The sequence below is a fragment of the Anolis sagrei genome, chromosome 2 (assembly GCF_037176765.1).
Source record: "Anolis sagrei isolate rAnoSag1 chromosome 2, rAnoSag1.mat, whole genome shotgun sequence".
Lineage (NCBI taxonomy): Eukaryota > Metazoa > Chordata > Lepidosauria > Squamata > Dactyloidae > Anolis > Anolis sagrei.
Genome location: NC_090022.1, coordinates 35736605 through 35760063, shown reverse-complemented (window position 1 = coordinate 35760063; position 23459 = coordinate 35736605). Strand labels below are relative to the sequence as shown.

General features: G+C 40.8%; 1 protein-coding gene across 2 annotated transcripts in view; it reads right to left on the bottom strand.

Annotated features, from left to right (window-relative positions):
- Positions 1 to 23459, bottom strand: part of SLC25A26 (solute carrier family 25 member 26) — a 167766-nt gene that overhangs the window by 3803 nt on the left and 140504 nt on the right. For both annotated transcript variants that reach the window (XM_060766404.2, XM_060766403.2), the window contains 2 exons: positions 10909 to 10973; positions 5868 to 5941 (listed from right to left, as the gene is read on the bottom strand). In XM_060766404.2, coding sequence (XP_060622387.1) covers positions 5868 to 5941; positions 10909 to 10973 — 139 coding nt within the window. The remainder of the gene's footprint in view (positions 1 to 5867; positions 5942 to 10908; positions 10974 to 23459) is intronic.

Sequence of the window (23459 nt, the reverse complement as noted above, 5' to 3'; positions counted from 1 at the left end):
TGATAACAACTGGTGGTCCAGATGTCTTTAAGAGGAGATTACAAGGAAAGAAGACAATATTCATAAGGGAAAAGCCTATCAATAGCTATTTGTCACAATGGCTATATGGACCCACTGTGTTTAGAAGGAGTGTCAAGTAGATCTTGATAAAGAGAGAAGAATATTGCCCTCATGTCTTGTTGGAAGCCTTCCTAAGACATTTGGTTGTCTACTATGGGGAAACAGGATGCCAAGCCTGAGGATGCTTTGGTCTAATCCCATTGGACTCCTCCTATCTCCTTATGTTTGCTTTATGGCAGTAGTTCTCAACCTGGGAGTTCCCAGGTGTTTTGGCCTACAACTCCCAGAAATCCCAGCCAGTTTACCAGCTGTTACAATTTCAGGGAGTTGAAGGCCAAAACATCTGGTGACCCACAGGTTGAAAACCACTGCTTTATGGCCAATTTTAACAGTCAGATGCAGGATTACGTTAACATACCTAAGTAATGTTAACAATGGAAACACAAACCAACCTCAAAACAAATTCAAAATCCCGCTAAATTACAATTAAAATGATGTCCAATTCTTTATATGCTGTGTTTTTGTCCCCAGATGCCTGTGAATCAGGAACCACAGTTTCTGGGGTAGAAAGTATAAAAACGGAGTTTGAAAAAGTTACTTTTCTGAAATACAGTTTCTAGAATTATAGACTCTTAAGAGTTAGAAGGGGCTGCAAGTCCAGTTCCTTGCCATGTATACGAGTCCTCCAATAATCCTCAAAGATGACTGAAAGTAGATCTGAGTTACATCTGCAAGTGTCTTTAGTATACTTGGATGCAGTTCATTCAGCCTTGGGGCCTTGAGTTCATTTGCACTATGAGGAATCCCATTACTATCTATTCCTTTACTATTTATCTTAACTATTTAGCTATTATGTGCTGCCATATTCTTGTTGCATAATTTGTTTTATTTTTACCTGTCAGAAAACTTTTCCTTTTTGGAAGAAGGCTGAGAAAAAAGAAGATATTAAACTTCTCTTTGTCCCCTCTTAACATTTCACTGACTTCTCTACACAGTGGCCCTACTACTCCTTTAGTTTTCATCTTGCTTTCTTGCCAGTAGTTGTATTGGCTCATGAATTCTGGGAGTTGTGGTGAAAAATAATAACGTTTCCAAGCTCTGTTGTATTATCACATAGAGAAAATAGGAGAGCAAGCATAAGCCATCTGTCTAGCAACCAATTACTAATTTCCTTCATATTTTTGGCCAAATTCCAAATGCAGATGATTTTTACATTTCAGGACTGTTCCATTCCCTACACAAATGGGCTAGTCCCTGTCCCTTGACATACATAATGTTTCAATCTACACATTCACCAACTGAAACCAGGGTTTCATCATTCCAGCAGAAAACTACCATTCATCAAAAATCTGTATGGATTTTGCAGCCTGATGAAGTGTCTCATGTATTCCTCTACTGAGGAAAATAATACATATGGACTGGCTCTAGGTTTTTCCCCCTGCAATAAAGGAGTATTTCTGAAACCTGTCACATTTCTTGCTAAGGCCAAAGCCCCTGGATTAATCGGTAGGCCTTTGGCAGGCTGGTGCCAGCTCTGCAACAGATATTTATGGGTTCTCTCTCCCTTCCTCAAATCACTATTTACTTAGATTCAATGCTCCGTTAACCTCTTTGCTGCACTTGCTCTAGTCTGTGGTAATGAGCTTAGCTTCAGGGCTGCGGCAGGCAGATGGAAATGTTTTATGGTTTCGCTAGACAGCAATTCTCTCTATTACCATAATTACAGCTTTAAAGCCAAGTAATTTGTAACAAGGCAAGTACTGACAGAGCATTCCATGGATAGATCTGGCAGTGGAACATCATAGTTTGTGACACAAATGCTGTTGTCTTTATCGGATGCTGAGATACTTTCGTTGGAAGAGCCCAACATCTTCAATTGACACCTACTTATTGCCAAAGTTGCATTTGACAAATGAACCACGCACAAACACATTACCCACATGCTAAGCTACTTACAGTATCCTGTTCAATCTCAAATCACTCGAATATAGGTGATTCTCTCTTGGCTTGTATTCCTTTCAGTCATGGGTTCACAATAATAACCTTCCCCATAGGAAAAACAGGAAGCCCATCTTAAGATACTAAAAAGATGGTCTTTGCATTAATTGAAAATCCAGATGTGCTATGAGTACTCTTAAGACCTTATCCAAGTCTTAGCATCTTGAGATGTGTATCCTGTTTCTCCTATGGATTTCACCGGATAGTTTTGTTGGCTTCACCTTCCACGTAAGATAATTATATCAAGGACATGTCTTAATTTTAAGGACACCTGTGAATTCCCTCCAAAGCAATCTGAATTCTAATAGGATGTTCACATTTCCTCCAAAGCAACCTTATTTCCACGACTCAACTCAAATTTCCTCCAAAGTCAACAAGGGAGGAAACTCCAATCTATTTCATATTTTCCCTCATGCTACACAACTGTGTCTTCTTCCATAGGCCACAACAAATCTCTAAAAGAGTTAGTAGTTCATGTATTTAACACATTGATTCACCTGATACTAAAGCTTCAATGTTTGGGTATTGCTCTCCTGGAAACTAGAATGTGTTGACAGCTTCTCACCTGGACCACCAAGTTTAAGCTACAACATAACAGAAACACTGTCTTGCACTTCTTGGTCTGGGTGGTTCTCAGAATCTCAATAGAGAGATATGAAAAGATGCATTTGAATACCAGGTAGTCCTGACACTCTAGATGTCATCCACATGAATAGGGCTCCACAGTCACCTATGTATCCACTGCCAAAAGACTACACTTGAAAAGCTATCATACTCAGACAGCAAGGGATCTCCTAAGTAAGTAAGTGATCCACATGAGTCCTTTTCCCTCAAGATACAGTTCTGGTGATAATCCAAGGCAAACCTTAATCCATGAGTATTATTTGAAGGAGATTAGTCTGCAACCAATATGCAGATATGCAGTTTTGTTATGAATGTGTCTAGCAACTTCATTTTCTAGCACTAGCAATCTATAGTCTTAGCAAAACTGCAGCCGTGAATGCTATGGCTGCTAGGGTAAGTCAACTTAAGTCTCTATGTACAGATGCTCAAGATCCAGGGCAAAGCTTTACACATTATCTAAGAAATCAATTTGTTACAATAGCACTTATTTCCAAGTATGTTGGAAACTTCCAATATGAATCTAGCTCTCATTCAGCATCCTGTCTACAGTCATCATCCATTCTTTCGTGCTGAATGAAGTGCCTAATATCACACAAAATTTGCAAAGCCCAGTCATGTCTGATTAGCAAAAGGTTAAAAGGTGTTTTATGTGGATTTAAACACAGCTGCAATGGAGGACTGAGAAAAGCCAAGGTATACAAAATCAGGAAGATACCGATTTGAAAGGACAAAAGCATGCAAATATGTAATTCATGAATTAATCTCTCCTTAAAATCTCCCGTTATACCATTGCCAAAATTCCTACAGGGTGGGATGTTAATTGGTTCGCGTGTAAATCCATGGCTCAGGTGCCAAAAGAAACCAAAATGTGCCCTTTAGTTTTAATAAGGTAGCAATCTGCAACACAGATCTGTATTTGTTTTTGTCTTCTTTTGTTGTGAAGGAATGATTGATCAGACAAATCATTCATCACTCTCGATTTCAGGAAGCACAATGCCTGACACTTTTATTGTTCTGAGTAATAGATTTTTTTTTGGAACCAGCCCTGGCAGAACTCGTCTTGAGTATTTTCTAACCTTCCACTAAGACTTAGAATCATAGAATCATAGTTAGAAGAGACCTCGTGGGCCATCCAGTCCAACCACCTCCCAAGAAGTAGGAAAATTGCATTCACTTGCTGTGAATTTTCCTCAGCTTGCTATTCCTTTCTTTCTACAAAAAAAATCTTAATTCCCTTTGACTAATTTCAGTAGCTTTAAATAAATATATCCATCTAGCTACCCATCCATTCAAAACTAGGCACTGAACATTACTAAGTGGATTCATTGGTTTCCCTAAACAGAAAGCTGCTGTTCCTGCCCCTTGTAAATGTCTTTGCTTACACAAAACTGTGGATTTTTCTGCCACAAGATGCAGAGATAGCCACTAAATTCAGAAAGTTATGAGATTAGATAAATTTATGGAAGATGAGGCTCTCAGTTGCTAGTAGCATTGATTGCTATTTATTCTTCTTGCTCACAAAAAGAGGATTCCTCTCAACACAAACTGCTGGGAAGTATAAGGGAGAAGGAGATCCTTCATTCCTCAATGTTTTACTTATTTATCCTATTTACATCTTGCCTTTCTTTCTACATGGGAACCAAGGGACCACAATAGCTAAAGTTTTTTTTATCATGTCAGAAGTGACTTGAGAAATGACTTCTGGTGTGAGAGAATTGGCCATCTGCAAGGATGTTGCCCAGGGGATGCCCGGATGTTTTACCATCTTATGGGAGACTTTTCTCATGTCCCTGCAAGGGAAGTTGGAGCTGACAGATGGGAGCTCACCCCATCTCGTGGATTTGAACAGCCAACCTTCAGTTGAGCAGTCCAACTGGTGCAAGAGCTTAACCCATTGTGCCACCACTGCTCCTTAACTAAAGTCAAAGCAAAACACAACACTGGCCAACACACATTTTGGTGCCTCAAATGTTAAACCTGTTACTGGGTATATTTGACCCGCTGATTCCAAAAATGACACCACTTTTCTCCCATCAGCTCCAGTTTTTGAGATACAGAACATATGCCATCTACCATTGCTTTTGTGATGTCTTATACTGTTTAATGTTTTTGTCTATTATGTTTTATGTATACTGATTTGTTGGAAACCACCTTAAGTCGCCAATTGACTGAGAAAGACAGTATACAAATACAGTAAGTAAGTAAGTAAGTAAGTAAGTAAATAAATACCAGTTTTCATCTGCTCACCCATAGAAAACCATGATAACCATATCAAAGAAACTAGAGTGGTCTATCCAATGTAATTTTCTGAATCAGTGTCCCAAATAACCCCAGGAACAGGCCAAAAAGCCAAGACACCAAAAACCTTTTTGTTGGCCTGTGTAATTGATACACACCAATTGTAAACAAAATGTTTCTTAAAAAAACCAAAACACAATTACATAAACAATTCCATTAAATTTTCCACAAATTCAAAATATTTTATAAGCATTTCAAAAATATCTATGAAAATAGAGGTACGGCATACCCACCCTTATTAAAAGATACTTCTGCAGTACCCAAAACCTGGTTCAAATAAAAGGGCCAGTTTGTTGGAAGAAGGACTGACTTCCACAGCCTGGGAGCTACCACAAAGAAAGTATTCTCATGTACTTTCATATAGGCAGAACCCAAGCCATAGAACAGTGGTTCTCAACCTGTGGGTCCCCAGATGTTTTGGCCTTCAACTTCGAGAAATCCTAACAGCTGGGAAATTGGCTGGGATTTCTGGGAGTTGTTGGCCAAAACACCTGGGAACCCACAGGTTGAGAACCTCTGATCTAGAAGATATATGTTTTCTGTAGCTATTTGAATTGTGCCCAGAAAGTCTTGTAGTGATGATCCACTAAGCAGGAAGAAAAAAAAATGGGACTATGGATACTTTTTCAGTCTGATCTGAAACATAGCTTAACTTTGTATCTAACGAAGTCCTAGTGTGTGCTGAATTATCAAATACTATTGGTGAGTGAATGTCACTTTAAATTTCATAAATTCTTAGCATAAATAACCAGCAGGCATTCATCACATTAATCTCAGGAAATACACATGACAAATGCCATTTGAATTGGGTGTAAAGAGTAAAATCCATTGTTTCTAACATGCCATGGTGACATGTTTTCACTACTAATCTGCCCTCTGAGCCTTACCCTGATATCCCTTCTGCCTTCCACACTCCATGCAAAGCTGATAATACATCCCCACTTGCAGTTCTGGAGCCAGTCTGTACAGAAAGAGAAAGAGAGACATAAACCTATGGAGTTATTGTAAAAGTCAACTGCTGGGCCATCTTGTTTAGTACTGTTTCTATTCCAAATAGTCATGCACAAGGAGTGCATGATGGTGCAATGGGTTAAACCCTTGTGCTGGCAGGACTGAAGACTGACAGGTTGGAGGTTTGAATCTGGGGAGAGCTCGGATGAGCTCCCTCTGTCAGCTCCAGCTCCCCATGTGGGGACGTGTGAGAAGCCTCCCACAAAGACGGGCATCCCCTGGGCAGCGTCCTTGCAGATGGCCTATTCTCTCACACCAGAAGCAACTTGCAGTTTTTCAAGTCGCTCCTGATACGGAAAATTGCACAAGTTTTATAAAAGTATTAAAAACAAAGATGTCAGGGGAGGGATCTCAGAAATTATGCCTGAAGTAAATCAACAGACTTGGAGGAGGAGGAGGAGGAGGAGGAGGAGGAGGAGGAGGAGGATTTTATTTACCTTCCCCTATGAATTGAGGCAGGGAACAATAGATTAAAATACAGCAACAAAAGGACGCATGATATAATTAAAAACATGAAAATCGATTAAAAGGAATACAATCAGCCAAAAGAACATCACCACCAGCATACATGTCAAAAACAATCAATTCAGAATTTAAAATGAATTCATAATCTGAAGACCATTTGGATGGGTCTGCCAGAAGAGATTGGGCTTTAATGCTCCTTTAAACACAGACAATGTATCTAGCTGTTCAATTCGGGTAGATCATTCTACAATTTGGGGGTGGCTGAAGAAAAAGTTCTCTGGTTAACAGTTGCCAACCTAGTCTTGGTTGATGAAATTAATGTTCCTTAGAAAGCCTGACTGTATGGGACAGATTATATAGGAGAAGACAATCCTATAACTACCCTGGACTCAAACCATATAGTTCAGGGGTATGAAACTCATTTTCATTGAGGGCCACATCAGCCTTATGCTTGCCTTCAAAGGGCCATGGATGGAGAATCCGTGGATACAGAGAGCCATCTTTCTCTCTACGCACACACACACACATACACACACACACACAGAGTGGTCAGTGCTCTTTAGTTTTCACCCAATTTGGGTCCCCAGATGTTATTGAACGGCAGCCCACATAATATTGCATTATCCCCACATGGACTTAAGATCATGGGAATTGAAACTCATCAGAACTTCCGGCTCTGAAGTTGGGGAAAGGTTAAAGGACATTTTAGAGTCAGACATCATATCCACAAGTCTTGTATCTCAATGCAAATGCCACTATCCCGACTTAACAGAACAAACTGCAGCCTTCCATATGTTACTGTTTCACAACTTTCATTAGCTCTAGTTGTGATGACTAATGATGAGTAATATAGGAGTTGTAATTCAACATCTGAAGGGCCACATAAGATGACGTGGTGGGCCCAGTTTTGCCCACAGGCCTTGAGAATGGCATATGTAATAAAGGGTTTCAAATACTTTATATCTTTCCTGGAACCTAAATGGCAGAATGATTTTTCTCATGTCAGAAGCAACTTGAGAAATTGCAAGTCGTTTCTCGTGTGAGAGAATTGGTCATCTGCAAGGACGTTGCCTAGGGGATGCCCGGATGTTTTACCAGCCTGTAGGAGGCTTCTCCCATGTCTCCGCAAGGGAAGTTGGAGCTGACAGGCAGGAGATCACCCCATCTCGTGGATTCAAACCACCAACCTTCAGGTCAGCAATTCAGCCAGCACAAGGGTTTTATCCCATTGCACCACCACAGCTCCTTGGCAAAATGATGATTGTTTACTTTTTAAACTCTACCAAAATTGTCAACTGTTATCTGTGGTATTCAGAAAAAACGTATCACAAAACAATGTAGCATTGAATTAGAACTGGTAGTTATGGCATATTTTCAAGACAATCCTGGGATTGTTCCCACGATTTGTCAAAGTCGTTTATGGGTGAAAGAAACAAGATATATGTCTGGTGGCTCTATCCTTCACTAAAGTGCAAGTTTCTTATTTTCATGAAGGTTTTTGTAATAAAGCATTTTGGCACTATGATTATTTCTCCATAAACTCTTAAAAAAGATGGATCCACTAGACACGGGAATCCTGTTGCTGCATTACACATTATACTGGTAAAACTATGCTAGAAACAGGCTGCTCAGAGCAATTTTGATTTACTTTCCTTTCTATTATGTCAGGAATGACTTGAGAAAATGCAAGTCGCTTTCCTATGCCTCCACTGTACAACTGAGAAAAGCGCAACTGCATATATAGTACTACAACAGGATTCCAGAAATAGAACACATTTTGGGGGCATTGCTTTGCAGTGGCTCTGCTCCTTCCTGGAGGATGATATCCAGTTGGTGAAGCTGGGGCACATCTGTTCGGACCCCTGGACATTAACCTGTGGAGTCCCGCAAGGTACCATGCTATTTCCCTGCTTTTTAACATCTACATGAAACCGTTGGGGGAGGTCATCTGGAGTTTTGGACTTTGGTGCCATCTGTATGCAGATGACTTTCAACTCTACTACTCTCTTCCACCTAACTCCAAGGAAGCCTCCTGGATCTGGGACCAGTGCCTGGCAACCGGGATGGACTGGATGAGAGATAACATGCTGAAGCTTAATCCAGACAAGACAAGCATCCTCCTGGTCAGTTGTGAGGCCGATTGGGGTATATTGTGGCAACCTGTGCTTGACAAGGTTGCACTCCCCCTGAGGACACAGGTCTGCAGTCTGGGAGTCCTCCTGGATTCAGCATTGACACTTGATGCCCAGGTGTCAGCGGTGGTTGGGAGGGCCTTCACACAGTTAAAGCTTGTGCGCTAACTGCAACTGTACCTCAAGAAGCCTGATTTGGCCACAGTGCTCCATGTCTTGGTTACATCCAGATTGGATTATTGCAATGCACTCTACATGGGGCTGCCTTTGAAGATGGCCCGAAAACTGCAACTGGTGCAAAGGTTGGCAGCCAGACTTCCAACTGAAGCTAATTATAGGAAGCACATGACACCCCTATTAAAGCAGCTCCACTGGCTGCTGATAATTTTCCGGGCTCAATTCAAGGTGCAGGTTATAACCTACAAAGCCCTAAACCAGGGGTCCTCAAACTTTTTAAACAGAAGGCCAGGTCACAGTCCTTCAAACTGTTGGAGGGCCGGATTATAATTTGAAAAAAACATGAATGAATTCCTATGCATATTGCACATATCTTATTTGTAGTGCAAAAACACTTAAAAACAATACAATAATTAAAATGAAGAACAATTTTAACAAATATAAACTTATTCGTATTTCAATGGGAAGTGTGGACCTGCTTTTGGTTGATGAGATAAGAGCGTTGTTGTTGCTGTGTGCTTTCAAGTTGTTTCAGACTTAGGTTGACCCTGAGCGAGGGCCGGATAAATGATCTCAGAGGGCCGTATCTGGCCCCTGGGCCTTAGTTTGAGGACCCCTGCCCTAAACAGTTAAGGCCCTGCCTATCTTAGTGATCACATCTTCCCCTACGAGCCAGCACGGGCTCTAAGATCTGCTGGGGATGACCTCCTCTCGCTTCCACAATCGTCACAAGCATGGTTGGTGAGGACAAGAGAGGGGGCCTTCTTGGCGGTAGCCCCCCAACTTTGTAATACCCTCTCCAGGGAGATTAGGCAAGTCCCCACACTGTCCACCTTTCATAGGGATTTGAAAACCTGGATGTTCCAGCAAGCATTCGAGATTGATTAGTCACTAGTTATATCTGCCCCATCCCTAAGTCGCCAAACAGTACTCTGTTTTGCACTTTATCCACTTCCCTGGCCCTATAGTATGCTATCTGCACTATTCCTTGCCAGCCCTTTTATAGCTTGACCATCCCCATTTTAGAAATCTTGGTTATTTTGTTGAATCTAGTCTGATGGAGCTCCAATATAATCTGTTCTACTCAGTTGTTCAGTCTGTTTTATCTAGGTTATTATATTTTATGATGCTCCTATTTTATTATGTTTTGTTTTATGGATTATGCTTTTATGACATGTAGACACCTTGTTCCATTTGTAAGCCGCCTCGAGTTCCTTTGGGGAGATGGGGGTATAAGAATAAAGTTGTTGTTGTTGACCAAGATAGTTTTAAATGGTGTAGTTTAATATTGCGATAAATGTTTTTAATGTTTATGTATGCATGTATGAATTTTTGTTTGCACTGAATGTTTGCCGTATATATGCCTTGAGTCCCCTTCGGGGTGAGAAGGGCAGAATATAAATGTTTTAAATAAATAATAAATAAATTGTTGTTGTTGTTGTTGTTGTTATTATTATTATTATTGCAATACAATGTTACAGCAGTTTTATACCACTGTAATTGCTATAGCTCCTTCTTACAGATTCAAAGCAGTACACTAGGGTTCTCTAGTACAAATGGTAGGATTCTGTAGGTTGCAGGCATTGCTGATAAACTGGTATCAAACTGCTTTAACTGTGCAGTGCAAATACACTTATAGGGGTGTGATTTGTCCTGGTGGATTTGAATTTCTAATCCAGCTTTAGAGAAATTCCCATTCCAACTTTTTAGTTTCATTCATACATATATATACACACATAAACACGCACACACATGTGCCAGTAAGTGCACAGACATCTATATCTATACATGCAAACATACACAAAAAGAGGCTTGTTTCCTTCAGTGTACTGATAAATATTGATTTGGCTAAAGTGGTTGTTAGCCCTGAATTATAAAAATGAGGCAAACTCATTAGTAGATGAAACTAGGCATTACTTGAGCAACTTGATAGAAGCAACTTAGTGGAACAAGAACCTTAAGGTGATAAGGAACACCAGGAGTAATGGCACTAGAAGGATGGATACAGATACCACAAGCATAAAATGCAAGAAAGGAAACCATTAGAGGTGCTGGATTCAATTTTGCATCTACTAAGCAAAATCCTAGAGTTATTAACCTGCAAACTTGTCAGTCTGTTCCACACTGTTCTTCCAGCTCTTACCTTTGCCAGCATAATTCTTGTCTTGGCTACATCCAGAGGGGTGGTGACTGCAGCTGCAAATCCACCTGAGCGTATAAAAATGCCAAACACAAGCAAGACTTTGTTTGTTAAATATGTATGCTGCATAGCCCCAGAGTTCCCACAGCTTCTGCCAAAACTACTTCATTATTAATACCTACAACTTGTCTCTCAATGAAGGATCTAGGTAGATCTGTTTGAAACTAGTGTGACTTTGGTTTGTGGCAATCAGTGCAAAAAACCCCACACTTAATTCAAATAATAATAAGAATAATAGTAGTGGTCAAAAGAGATGCATCCTTTGCCTCAATCCTGAGATTGGAGCACAATATCAGATTTCCCTCTCCTTCATCAACATAATTTCATATTAGCAATTTCTGGGATCCCAAAGATATTGAAATCTGGAACCCTCATTTAATAATATCACAAGTGACGTTCTCTTGGCCTAGACACGTTGCATCTGTCCATCTTCTTCTCACTATATACTCTTTGCTTTACTCTTGCAGTAGTTCACCAGGATTTCCCGTCATTTCCATTACATGCTGCCTCTTTTAAACTTGGGGATGGGTTATCTTTATCCTTACTAATGTTGTTCATCATCTATATGTTTCCATATGAACATTTGGGATAACAAGATCTGTGCTCTGTATCCATCTGGTCAGTTATTCAGTCCACCTTTTGCAGACCTTTGCTACCTGTACCTATGTTTTTACACCTATGAATCCTTGGTATCATTTCTTGTTTCCAAAATGGCCACCACCCTTTATTCTTCATTTATAGCTGGGGGGGGGGGGGTCTTGTTCTTTAACAAAGGCAGCAGCGGATACTTACTTACTTACTTACTTACTTAGGCGATCCCTCGTTGGACGAGTAAGATGGTCTTCCATCATGGGTTTCCTTGTGGGTCCGTAGGTGGCTGTGGAGCCGTATTCTTGCTCTGCATCTTCTTCCGCAGTAGGGCATTGGTTTCCAGGTGGAAGGCGGTCCCGGTCGGGGTTGGCTTGACGCGTCTTCCTCCTGGCACGTTTCTCTCTTTCACCCTCCACTCGTGCCTCCTCGAATTCTGCAGCACTGCTGGTCACAGCTGACCTCCAGCTGGAGCGCTCGAGGGCCAGGGCCTCCCAGTTCTCAGTGTCTATGCCAGAGTTTTTAAGGTTGGCTTTGAGCCCATCTTTGAATCTCTTTTCCTGCCCACCAACATTCCGTTTTCCGTTCTTGAGTTCGGAGTAGAGCAACTGCTTTGGGAGACGGTGGTCAGGCATCCGGACAATGTGGCCTGTCCAGCGGAGTTGATGTTGGAGGACCATCGCTTCGATGCTGGTGGTCTTTGCTTCTTCCAGCACGCTGACGTTTGTCCGCTTGTCTTCCCAGGAGATTTGCAGGATTTTCCGGAGGCAGCGCTGATGGAATCGTTCCAGGAGCTGCATGTGACGTCTGTAGACAGTCCACGTCTCACAGGCATATAGCAGGGTTGGGAGGACAATAGCTTTATAGACAAGCACCTTAGTATCCCTACGGATGTCCCGGTCCTCAAACACTCTCTGCTTCATTCGGGAAAATGCTGCACTTGCAGAGCTCAGGCGGTGTTGTATTTCGGCGTCGATGTTGGCTTTGGTGGAGAGGTGGCTGCCAAGGTAGCGGAAATGGTCGACATTTTCTAATGTTACACCATTAAGCTGTATCTCTGGCATTGGAGAGGGGACGGCTGGTGACTGCTGGAACAGCACTTTGGTTTTCTCGATGTTCAGTGACAGGCCAAGCTTTGTGTATGCTTCTGCAAAGGTGTTGAGAGTGGCTTGTAGATCTTCTTCTGTATGCGCACAGACGACATTGTCATCAGCATACTGGAGTTCTATAACAGAACTGCAGCAGCGGATGGGGCAAGGCAGGGAAGCAGGAACCCACAAGCAGAGCACTCCTGACAGATGGCCATCCAACATCTGTTAACATTTTTCCAAAGAAGGAGATTCCCCCATGCTCCAAGGCAGCATATTCCACTGTTGAACAGCTCTTACCATTGGGAAGTTCTTTCTAAAGTTTAGGTAGAATATTTTTTTCTATACTTTGAATCCTTTGCTCCATTTTCTACCTCCTAAATAGCCTTGCAAATATTTACACATGGCTATCATGTCCACTCTTAACCTTTGCTTCAAGCTAAAAAATCCCCAGTTCCCTAATAATAATAATAATAATCATCATCATAATCATAATCATCATCATCATCATCTTTATTTATACCCTGCCACCATCTTCCCTGAGAGACTTGGGATGGCTCACAAAATCACTCTAGGGTGCCACACATAAAATAGAAATACAGAAGCATAAAAACAGTACAACATACATTTAATGAAATACAAGCCAATGGACAACATCACCAAATGATACAAATTTAGATTTAAACAAAGTAATACCTGCAAATAATCTGAGTATCTTTAAAACAACTAAAGTGCCAAAGTAACATTTAGTCCTCACATGTAACCAATGCCATAGAGAACTACTCAGGGCCAAACACTTGTTTAAAAAGTCAAGTTTTAGGCTACACCAAAAGGTTTGTAGAGTGGGGGCTAATGTAATCTCTCTAGGGAGGGCATTCCAGAGCCGGGGAGCCATGACCGAGAAGGCCCTAGATCGCGTCCCCACCAACCGTATCTGAGACAGTGGCAGGACTGAGAGAAAGGTCTCCCTGGAAGATCTCAGATCCTGCACTGATTCCAGAACTTTGACCATTTTGTTCACACTTCTTTGAATACATTCTAACTTGTTCATATCCTTCTTGAACTATGGGGCCCAGAACTGGATGCAGAGTTATGCCAGGTGAGGTTTGACCAAAGCAGAATAGGGAGGGAAAATGATTTCCCTTAATCTCAAAGCACACTCCTATTGATGCAGCCTAGAGTTGAATTGTCTTTTTTAAAAAACTCATGTTCAGCTTGTGATCTACTATGACTCCTAGACCTCTTTCACTCACAGCTATTGTTGTCATGTATCACTCCTTCTGTATCTGTGCATTTCGTTTTTTCTGTCTTAGCATAGTACTAAGCTGCGGTAGTACAGCGGGTTAAATTGCTAGCTGCAGAAAATCTGCTGACTAGAGGGTTAGCAGTTTGAAGCCATGAGTTGAGATGAGCTCCTGCTGTCAGCCCTAGCTTCTGCCAACCTAGCATATCAAAAGCATGTGATGCAAGTAGATCAAGAGGTACCACCTCAGTGGTAAGGTAAAACAGCAACCCATGCAGACATGCCGGTAAAACACAATCGGAGATGTCTACGATCAACAGGCACCTTGGCATGGAAAAATGGAACAAGAGCATTGCCTCCAGACACCAAAGATGGAAGGAAAAAGCTTTTACTGTGTCTGTGTATTGTATGTCATTGTTGCTCACTGTGTAAAAGGCACTGAATGTTTCCCTTATATGTGTACATACTGTAATCTGCTCTGAGCCCCTCCGGGGAGAAAAAGCAGAATATAAATAAAGTGTTGTTGTTGTTGTTGTTGTTGTTATGTAAGCACATTTCTCCCTGTTGAAATTTATTTTGTTACTTTTGACCCAACTTTTTAATCTCTTAAGATCCTTTTCGATTCTGATTCCGTCTTCAAGGGTATTTACTATCCCTCCCAATTTCATGTCATCTGCAAATTTGATAAGCATGCCTTCTATTCCAAATCATTGATAAAGATGTTGGATAGGACTAGGCCCAGAGCAGACTCCAATGGCACCCTGCTAGTCCCTCCTTTCCAGGATGAAGAGGAGTCATTATTGATCACTCTATGGGATAAGTCAGTGAGCCAATTATAATTAGTAAAACCAAAACGTGCCACACTGTAATGCAGGTTTGACAGAGCTCAGATTGTACCAAACTAAAAGAATTCCAGTGCTGCATAAAAAGAAAGGAGAGAAAAAGCAATTAGAGGTTAAAAAAGCACAATCCATTCTAAGGAGTGTGTAACAAATCCGGAGCCAAGTTCAGAGTACATGTTCCAAAAGGTCCAGCCCAGTGCATTGTCTTGGGAAGTATCTATAAATAGTTGACTTTTCCTCCCAGCTTTCTGGAATATAGAAAGCTTGTTCTTCTCCAAAGTGTAGGCAGGAGACAGATATTTAAATCTGGAAATGATTGAAAATCATCTTTTAAAAAAAGCTGGCTTTGACTTAACCTGGAATAGTCCCTTGATTGTGTTAGCTTTTCAAAATGGAGTTCTAGTATCTACAGTCAGGCAAAGTTAATGCAGTTTATACAGCCAATGTACATGAAGCGAAGCTGAGAGCAGAGTTTGGATTTCCTTGATGCTACAAATTATCCAGTTGACAAATGTCAGAGAACCAGGAAAAGGACAACGTACTACATGTGCACTACATGACCACTCAGTATCATAAAACAAAATTGACGATTTCCTAGTAATTCAGGAAATACGACCCTTCTACCTAACTACCTTTTGTTGGGGATCCATCAACATTCTCAACCAATGACAATTGGGGCATTTTGCCAAAAAAAGAGGGGACTAAAATGGGAGTATCTAGTTTTGGGCTATTCAATGGCAGTAACAAGACCAATCATGTTACTTTGACTGCCTAGTGGTGGGTCTGATTTCCACCCAGGAGTGAACACTGCAGAAGAACAGCCTAAATCATCTCAAGGAGAACAGAAGAAGACAATCCATGATTATGTAGTCTAGATACTGATCTGTGATAACTAAATTGGGAAGCATGGGAAGAATAAATAAGAATGGTCTCAGTTTGGCTCTGAAAGAGGAATGGATAAATACAGCCTTCACTGGGTTGTTGTAGGTTTTTTCAGGCTATATGGCCATGTTCTAGAGTCATTCTCTCCTGACGTTTCGCCTGCATCTATGACAAGCATCCTCAGAGGTAGTGAGGTCTGTTGGAACTAGGAAAATGGTTTTATATATCTGTGGAATGACCAGGGTGGGACAAAGGACTCTTGTCTGCTGGAGCTAGGTGTGAATGTTTCAACTGACCACCTTGATTAGCATTTGATGGCCTGGCAGTGCCTGGGGCAATCTTTTGTTGAGAGGTGATTAGATGTCCCTGATTGTTTTTCCTCTGTTGTGTTGCTGTTGTAGCCTTCACTACCCATCAGATGTATTGGCCTACAACTCCCATCATCCCAATCAGCATGCTATCTGTCTCACTTTGTTCTCACTGAAAGTGTGTGTGTGTGGGTGGTGGTGGTGGTGGTGGGGGGGGGGGGGGTTGGATGAATGGAAATGGAGAAGGGAAGTTGTGTAAATTCCCCCAAAAGGGAGCAGAGTGAGTGAAAATACCACCCATTTGCTCTGTTAACTAGCAATGTCACATGCTACTGTCAATATCCTAATAAATTTATTTATTTAGTTATGTATTTACTGTATTTGTACACCGCCCTTCTCAGCCCGGGGGCAACTCACGGCAGTTTACAGAGGCAACAATTCAATGCCCAACAACACCATAAAAGACATTCAAAAACAGTAACATACAATGTAAAACCATAACAAGATCAAGATCTTGACTTTTTTCCAGAATGTTAAAAGGGAGGAGGCCAATCTAATGTCCCTAGTAAGGGTGTTCCATAGCCGAGGGGCCACCACTGAGAAGGCCCTGTCTCTAATCCCCACCAAACGTACTTGTGACAAAGGCGGGATTGAGAGCAGGGCCTCATCAGACAATCTTAAAGTCCTAGATGGTTCATAAGGGGAGATGCATTCAGACAGGTAAGTTCAATTAATATGTCACATGTCCCCCATAGATCATAAGTGAAAATTCAGAAAAGTTAAATTCAATCTAGTCATGCCATCATAAAATACCATAGCCCCTGGTAACACAATGAGTTAAACCCATGAGCTGGCATGACTGCTTACCTGAAGATTGGGTTGCTGACCTGAAGGTTGCTTGTCTGAATGCAGGGAGAGTGCAGATGAGCTCCCTCTGTCAACTCCACCTCTCCATGCAGGGACATGAGAGAAGCCTCCTACAAGGATGGTAAAACATCAAAACATCTGGGCATCCCCTAGGCAACATCCTTGCAGATGGCCAATTCTCTCACACCAGAAGCAACTTGCAATTTCTCAAGTCGCTCCTGGCATGAAAAGAAAATCTAAAATAGGATTACATAGCCAAAGGGTGGGAATGTGTATGGATCTGTAGATGCTGTACTGCAACTCTCAATGGCCCTCGATGATACAGTCAATGATAAAAGGTTGATGGAAGTTGCCATCCAGCAATATCTAGATGACAACACATTTCTCAGCCTTCATACGGCCCTATTTCCTGCAACACTTCTGACAGTAAAGGGGGGGGGGGGAATCACTTCTCTACAATAAATGACAATTACAGCTAAAAGCGTCCCAGAAAGTAACTTTCCTATATTTTTGGCTGCCCTCTGGCATCTGCCCATTGCCTAGCTTGTATTTCACATTTGGAAAATTCTGGAACAACAACATTGGGATTTAAAACTAAAAGTTCATTTACTAGACAGATCATCTAGTATTCACCAAGCAGTCTGAAGATTTGACCAGTCTATAAAAGGAAGATTCAACTTCCACGGAGAGGAATAAATATCAGGACTGGACATTTCATCTGTAATTATTTAACCAATTTAGGTTTGGAAGAGCTGTCTGAAGCAACTGTAAAGAATCAGTTCTAAGAGGAGATTTCATCATTGCCTTTCTACCTTGTATGGGCAAGGAGACTCTGAAAAAGCAGCACTGTAAACTTGTCAGAGCTCATTAGAGCTGAAGAGAAACCACGGCGGCTGTCCAGGTTTATTGTGCGGAAAGCCATCGCTGGCATTTCATTGTTTGCAATCTTCACTTCCAATACATTTCTGCCCCTGAAACAGGCCCGTGATTAACAAAGGCACATGTTTTATAGGTACAATAGAAAAGAAAAGACAACTGCTTTCAACGAGGCAGTTTCTTTAAATGCAGTAAAAGTAAATGAGAGGCTGAGTGCACTCTACAAAATGCCAGCATGGATTAGATTGGCCAACCACTCACTTCAACATCTTGTGCCAGACAGAGAGACTAAGAAAACAAAACCCTATTAATAGACGGGCCTTTTAAAGCATCTTTACTCCCTTCAGTTATGAAAAAAAAAATAGGATCAATCTACTCCAATATCCTGTTATCAACAAAAGGCAAAGATTTGTCCCTGAAGATTCACAAGTGGAGTACAAAAGTCACATCTGTATCAAGCATCTGGAATGTATGCTGCCTTTGGATAGGGACATTCCCTTTTGACTGATCGCATCTCCTCTTAGAAACCAGCCTGGGCACTGCGGTAATCAGAGGAGGCCTTGCTCTTGGTCCCATCCCTATCCCAAGCACAGTTGGTGGGAACGAGAGAGAGGGTCTTCTCCGTGGTCACCCCCCCCCCACCTCTGGTACTGCCTCCTCCCTAAAGAAATAAAGATGGCCTCCTCCTTACTCTCCTTTAAAAAACAACTGAAAACCTACTTTTTCTCAGTAGCATATGGAGATAAGGAGGATCAGATGGTCAAGAGATCACTGCCAGGTCTCTGGTTGAGAACTATTTGTATTTGGGCTTTCCTGGTCCATGCCAGCCTAATGACCTCATTTGACTACATAACCAACCCCAACCATCTTGTGAACCCTTGCTGCCTGTTGAACACTAATGTGGAAGTTTTGTTTAGATTTATGTTATTAGAGAATTTTGTCTGACTACATGCACTTTAATTTATTGGTGTAAGGTTGAATTTACTGGTGTTAGGTTTTAATTTAATGTTAGGTTTTAAAGTTACTTTCATATGTGGGTTTTTTTCTGGGATTTTATGTTATTATTGTGTGTTTTATGTAGGCATTGAATGTTTGCCATTGTTATGTTGGAAGATGGATTGTCGAAGGCTTTCATGGCTGGAATCACTGGGTTGTTGTAGGTTTTTTGGGGCTATATGGCCATGTTCTAGAGGCATTCTCTCCTGACGTTTTGCCTGCATCTATGGCAAGCATCCTCAGAGGTAGTGAGGTCACCTCACTACCTCTGAGGATGCTTGTCATAGATGCAGGTGAAACATCAGGAGAGAATGCCTCTAGAACATGGCCATATAGCCCCAAAAAACCTACAACAACCCAGTTATGTTGGAATTCACCCTGAGTCCCCTTGGGGAGATAGGGCGGAAATACAAATAAAGTTTTATTATTATTGCTATTATTATTATTATTATTATTATTATTATTATTATTATTATTATTTTGCTATCCAAGAAAATACTAGGATTGAGATTGTAGAAACAAGGGACACAACTAAATTCAGGCCTCACTGAGTGGCCAGGAAACCAAAGGCCATAAAGTTACAAGCTTTTCAAAAGTGTTTAAACAACTGATGTTCAAGTTTATTTTCTCCCGCCTCCTCTGTCTCCTTTCCACTTTGGTTTGCGTTGTTTGGATTGGAAACTTAGAGCAAGGACTGCCTTGTGGTTTATCTTTGTAAACAGCTCTAGGAGCATTTTGTGGCTATAAAGCAGGTTGAAAGTATTTCAGACAAACAAGTTTTAAAGCCCTAAATGGCGGTTCAAAATTTTCTTCCTCCAGGTGTTCTGGACTTCAATGTACAGAGGCCCCATCAAGTTTGTCCAAGGGTCAGGAATTCTGGGAGCTGGATTCTGAAAGATCTGGAAGTCTAAAGTTAAGGACTAGCTCCACTTATACAATCCTATTCATACATGTTGATCTATTTCAGGAGTCCTTCTTGAGTGTTTGCCACTAAAGATCAGTTTGGTCGTAATGCATGGGAAACAAGGACTTCACAATGGTGGGCTCAACATTATAGAGCTTTCTTCTTCTAATGGTTTTATGACCAGATCTGGTTTCTGCATATGAACTCAAATGAGGCACTAAAATGCTACTGTTTTTTTGTTTCTCATTTTTATTAGTGAGTTATGTGTACAGTAATATAGGTAGAAAAGAAAAGAAAAAAAACTACATGGGGGAAACAGGGTTAACTTGGTTGGGGAGGCATCAAGGTAGGTAGGGGCAGGCATGTAGCGGGGGGGGGGGAGCTTGAGGGGCTTCAGCCCCCCCCCCCCCCCCGAAATTCTCATGGTGGTCCACGAGAAGGCCTTACTGGTGCATTATTTAAACTGTTATGTTTATTCATATCATCATCAGATCACCATACTCAATATATCCCATATGCATGGGGGTATTGGGGTAACAATACAAAGGTTTGCTAGGATAGACCCTCTTTTACTCTGACTCAGCCCCCCCCCGAATCAAACTCAGCCCCCCCCCCCCCCGAATCAAAATCCTGGCTACAGGCCTGGTGGGGGGTGTATCTAGAGGTGTCCCCTTGGAGACTACAACTAGAGGGGAATCTACAGGTGAACTATGGAGGAATTATTTGGGGGGAAATTTGGGTGTGTAACTTGGGGAGGGGAGGGGGGTTGAAGAATTCGACTTTCCATCTTCTCTACTGTGGTCATCTTCCTCCTTTGTTTCCCAATATTTTAGCTTTACTCTGCTTTCTCCTTTTCTTGTCTCACCTGCTGTGACATTACTTGTTTATTAAATCTTCTTACATGTTCAATAGCAATGTAATATTTTCTTGAGTCATATATTCTTTAATTAGTGACCAGTCCATTATTTTCGTCTTTTTTTCTTGATTGATACTCATTAACTGTGTAAAAATGTCCATATCCATTATGCCCATAGTTTTAATAATCCACTGTTTCTTTAAATGCCATCATTTTTTGAGAGGAAAAGAAAAGTTGAATTATCAGTTTCAAGGAGGAGCTGGATATCAGCAATGTTTCAAAATTTTAGTCGTTACTCCCTAATGTTCCACCCTCTACAGCAGCGGTTCTCAACCTGTTGGGTCCCCAGGTGTTTTGGCCTATAACTCCCAGAAATCCCAGCCAGTTTATTGGCTGTTTCTGGGAGATGAAGGCCAAAACATCTGGGGACCCATAGGTTGAGAAACACCGCTCTACACTATGCTGGATTATACAAACCAAATCTACTTCCAATGTTTATCCATTCAGAAAATGACTGGCACTTGCCATCTCTTTCTCTCAGGAACTCTTATCATTCCTTTTGAAAATTATTTCCATTATGCTACCATTATAAGAAGCACCCAAAGGCCTTTAATGGCTGCAGTGATGTGAAAAAACAAACGAACTGTGGAAACTCCATTACTTACAGTAGTTTTTACCATTCCATTGCAACTCTATTTGCTGTATTTATGGAGGGAAATTTATAAACCTATGGGTTCAAGACGGTGGAATCGAGCACATCAGATTTTTTTTTTTTACATACAAACAAAACTCCTGCAGGAAATATTTGTGACATGGCAGTTATACATTTCACATAAGTCTCTTAACTCATCATTTCTTTAGGGGATCAGGACAGGCAGAAGTATATTTAGAATGCCTTTATATGTAGCACTGAAAGAAACCTTTACTCGTTCCTGTCCACACATATTATCTGATGAGATCGGGAGGACAGATAAATCCTGATGTTGAAGTCCACAATGGAAAATACTGGGGAAAAGACATAATGAGTGGTTGTATATGGCAAAGAGGACATGGAGGACTGCAACTATAATCTTGCTAGAGCATCGGTAACACATAATCATTTGTTGGAGTTATCACCAAAGCTTGGAAATAACCAGATTACAATTCATTTATTGCCCCTAATTTATTAAAACATGCAGCAATGATGTCAAAATTCACCATTTTATTGCTAGGCATCAATTAAATGGCTTTTAAGAAGTAGCTAACATTTATTGTTGACTGCTACATTATCTTTATTTGTTTTAATTTATGATATATATTTTAAAAAAGTACTGAATTGACTGATCACTTCACAAATCAATTTTATAAGCCTTTCTTTTAAAAATTAACATTGGCAAATTAACCTTCCTTAGCTGTTGTATGTACCAAGTATCAGGGTGTGGCTTAAATGGCAGGAAACTCTTGCTTGAATCAAGCAAAGGTTTCCTGCAGTCTCATGACCAAGAGAAGATGATCTCCCATTGCTCATGTTTCTGACAATCCTATTTCAGTTTATTTTATAACAAGGGAGAGCTTGTCTTTTCTATCACTGGCTCCAAGCCTCCTCCCCCAAGCAGGTCGCCTTAGCTCCAGCTCTCACCTGCGTCTCACTCTTGTTTGTAATGAATGGGCTTACCACCTCCAAACAGCTGTCCCGCCACCTTGAGAATGATCATCAGAAAGTCAGTTCACCATTGCATCATTTTTGGACAACAGTTGAAGCAATATCCTGGGAAAACAATACTTAGAGCTGCCAACTTTTGCTCCTTGCCTTTAACAGCTGCATGACAGTCCATTATGTAATGGCTGCAGCTTCTCCCACTAAGACCAGGGCTTCTCAAAACAAAACAAAAAAAATCCACTCATAACCACTTTCCATCCAAGAAATTTTTGCATGACTCCAGGTATATAGATAGATAAAATAGAAATAAAAACCAAATATTTACTGATAATAAATCAGCACTTGCAGGGCTTGCTAAACAGACTGACTTTCCTTTTGGTGGAGTACAACTGAAGCATTTTCTGCAGAATTGACTGTAAATGCTGCACGTTCTTTCAAACAGATTTGTGTAAATGTCTAGGTGATATTCAGAAACCTTTTACTGTTGCCAACTTTTCAGGAAGGTGTGGGAATAAAGGCACATTTGAATGACATCAAAAAGAGGGATTTCCCAGGAGTGTGTGTTGAATTTTACATGTAAGTGAGGCCTTCATTAAAGTTCATGAAGAAGCTGTTTATTATTATTATTATTATTATTATTATTATTATTATTATTATTATTTTATTGACACAAAAACACAGTGTGTTATAGCAAATGAGATCTATATGCTGGATTTCGTATCACAAAATCACAAGATGAACACTTCCTAAGTAAGGTGGCCTTTTGCAGTTGACAGATTATGACTCTGTCAATGTTTATTCTTTCCAAATGCCAGCTGAGATCTTTTGGCACGGCACCCAGTGTGCCGATGGCCACTGGGACCACCTGTACTGGTTTATGTCACAGCCTCTTTTGAGGTCCTGATAACAGCTGAATTTTTCCTGTTGCTTTTCTTCAATGCGACTGTCACCTGGTATGGAGACATCAATAATTCAAACTTTTTTCTTTTCCCCAATCATGATGTCTGGTGTATTGTGTTCCAAAACGTTGTTGTTGCTGCTGTTGTTGTTGTTGTTGTTGTTATTATTATTATTATTATTATTGTTATTATTGTTATTATTATTATGTTTTGAACAGGCGAACTGTTTTTAATTGAATGTTTATAATTGTTTTAATTGTGTTAATTGTAACTGTGTGTTTTAATGTATTGTTTTTGGCATCTAATGACTGCCTGCGGTAAGCCGTCCTGAGACCCTCTTCAGAGGTGAGAAGGACGAGATAGAAATGTCCGAAATAAATAAATAAATAAATAAATAAATAAATAAATAAATTTTTGTGCCCTGTCTCCATCTCCCCGAAGGAACTTGGGATGTCTTACACATGGCACAAAGTGCCTAAAACAATGCATAAAATAAAATAAACACA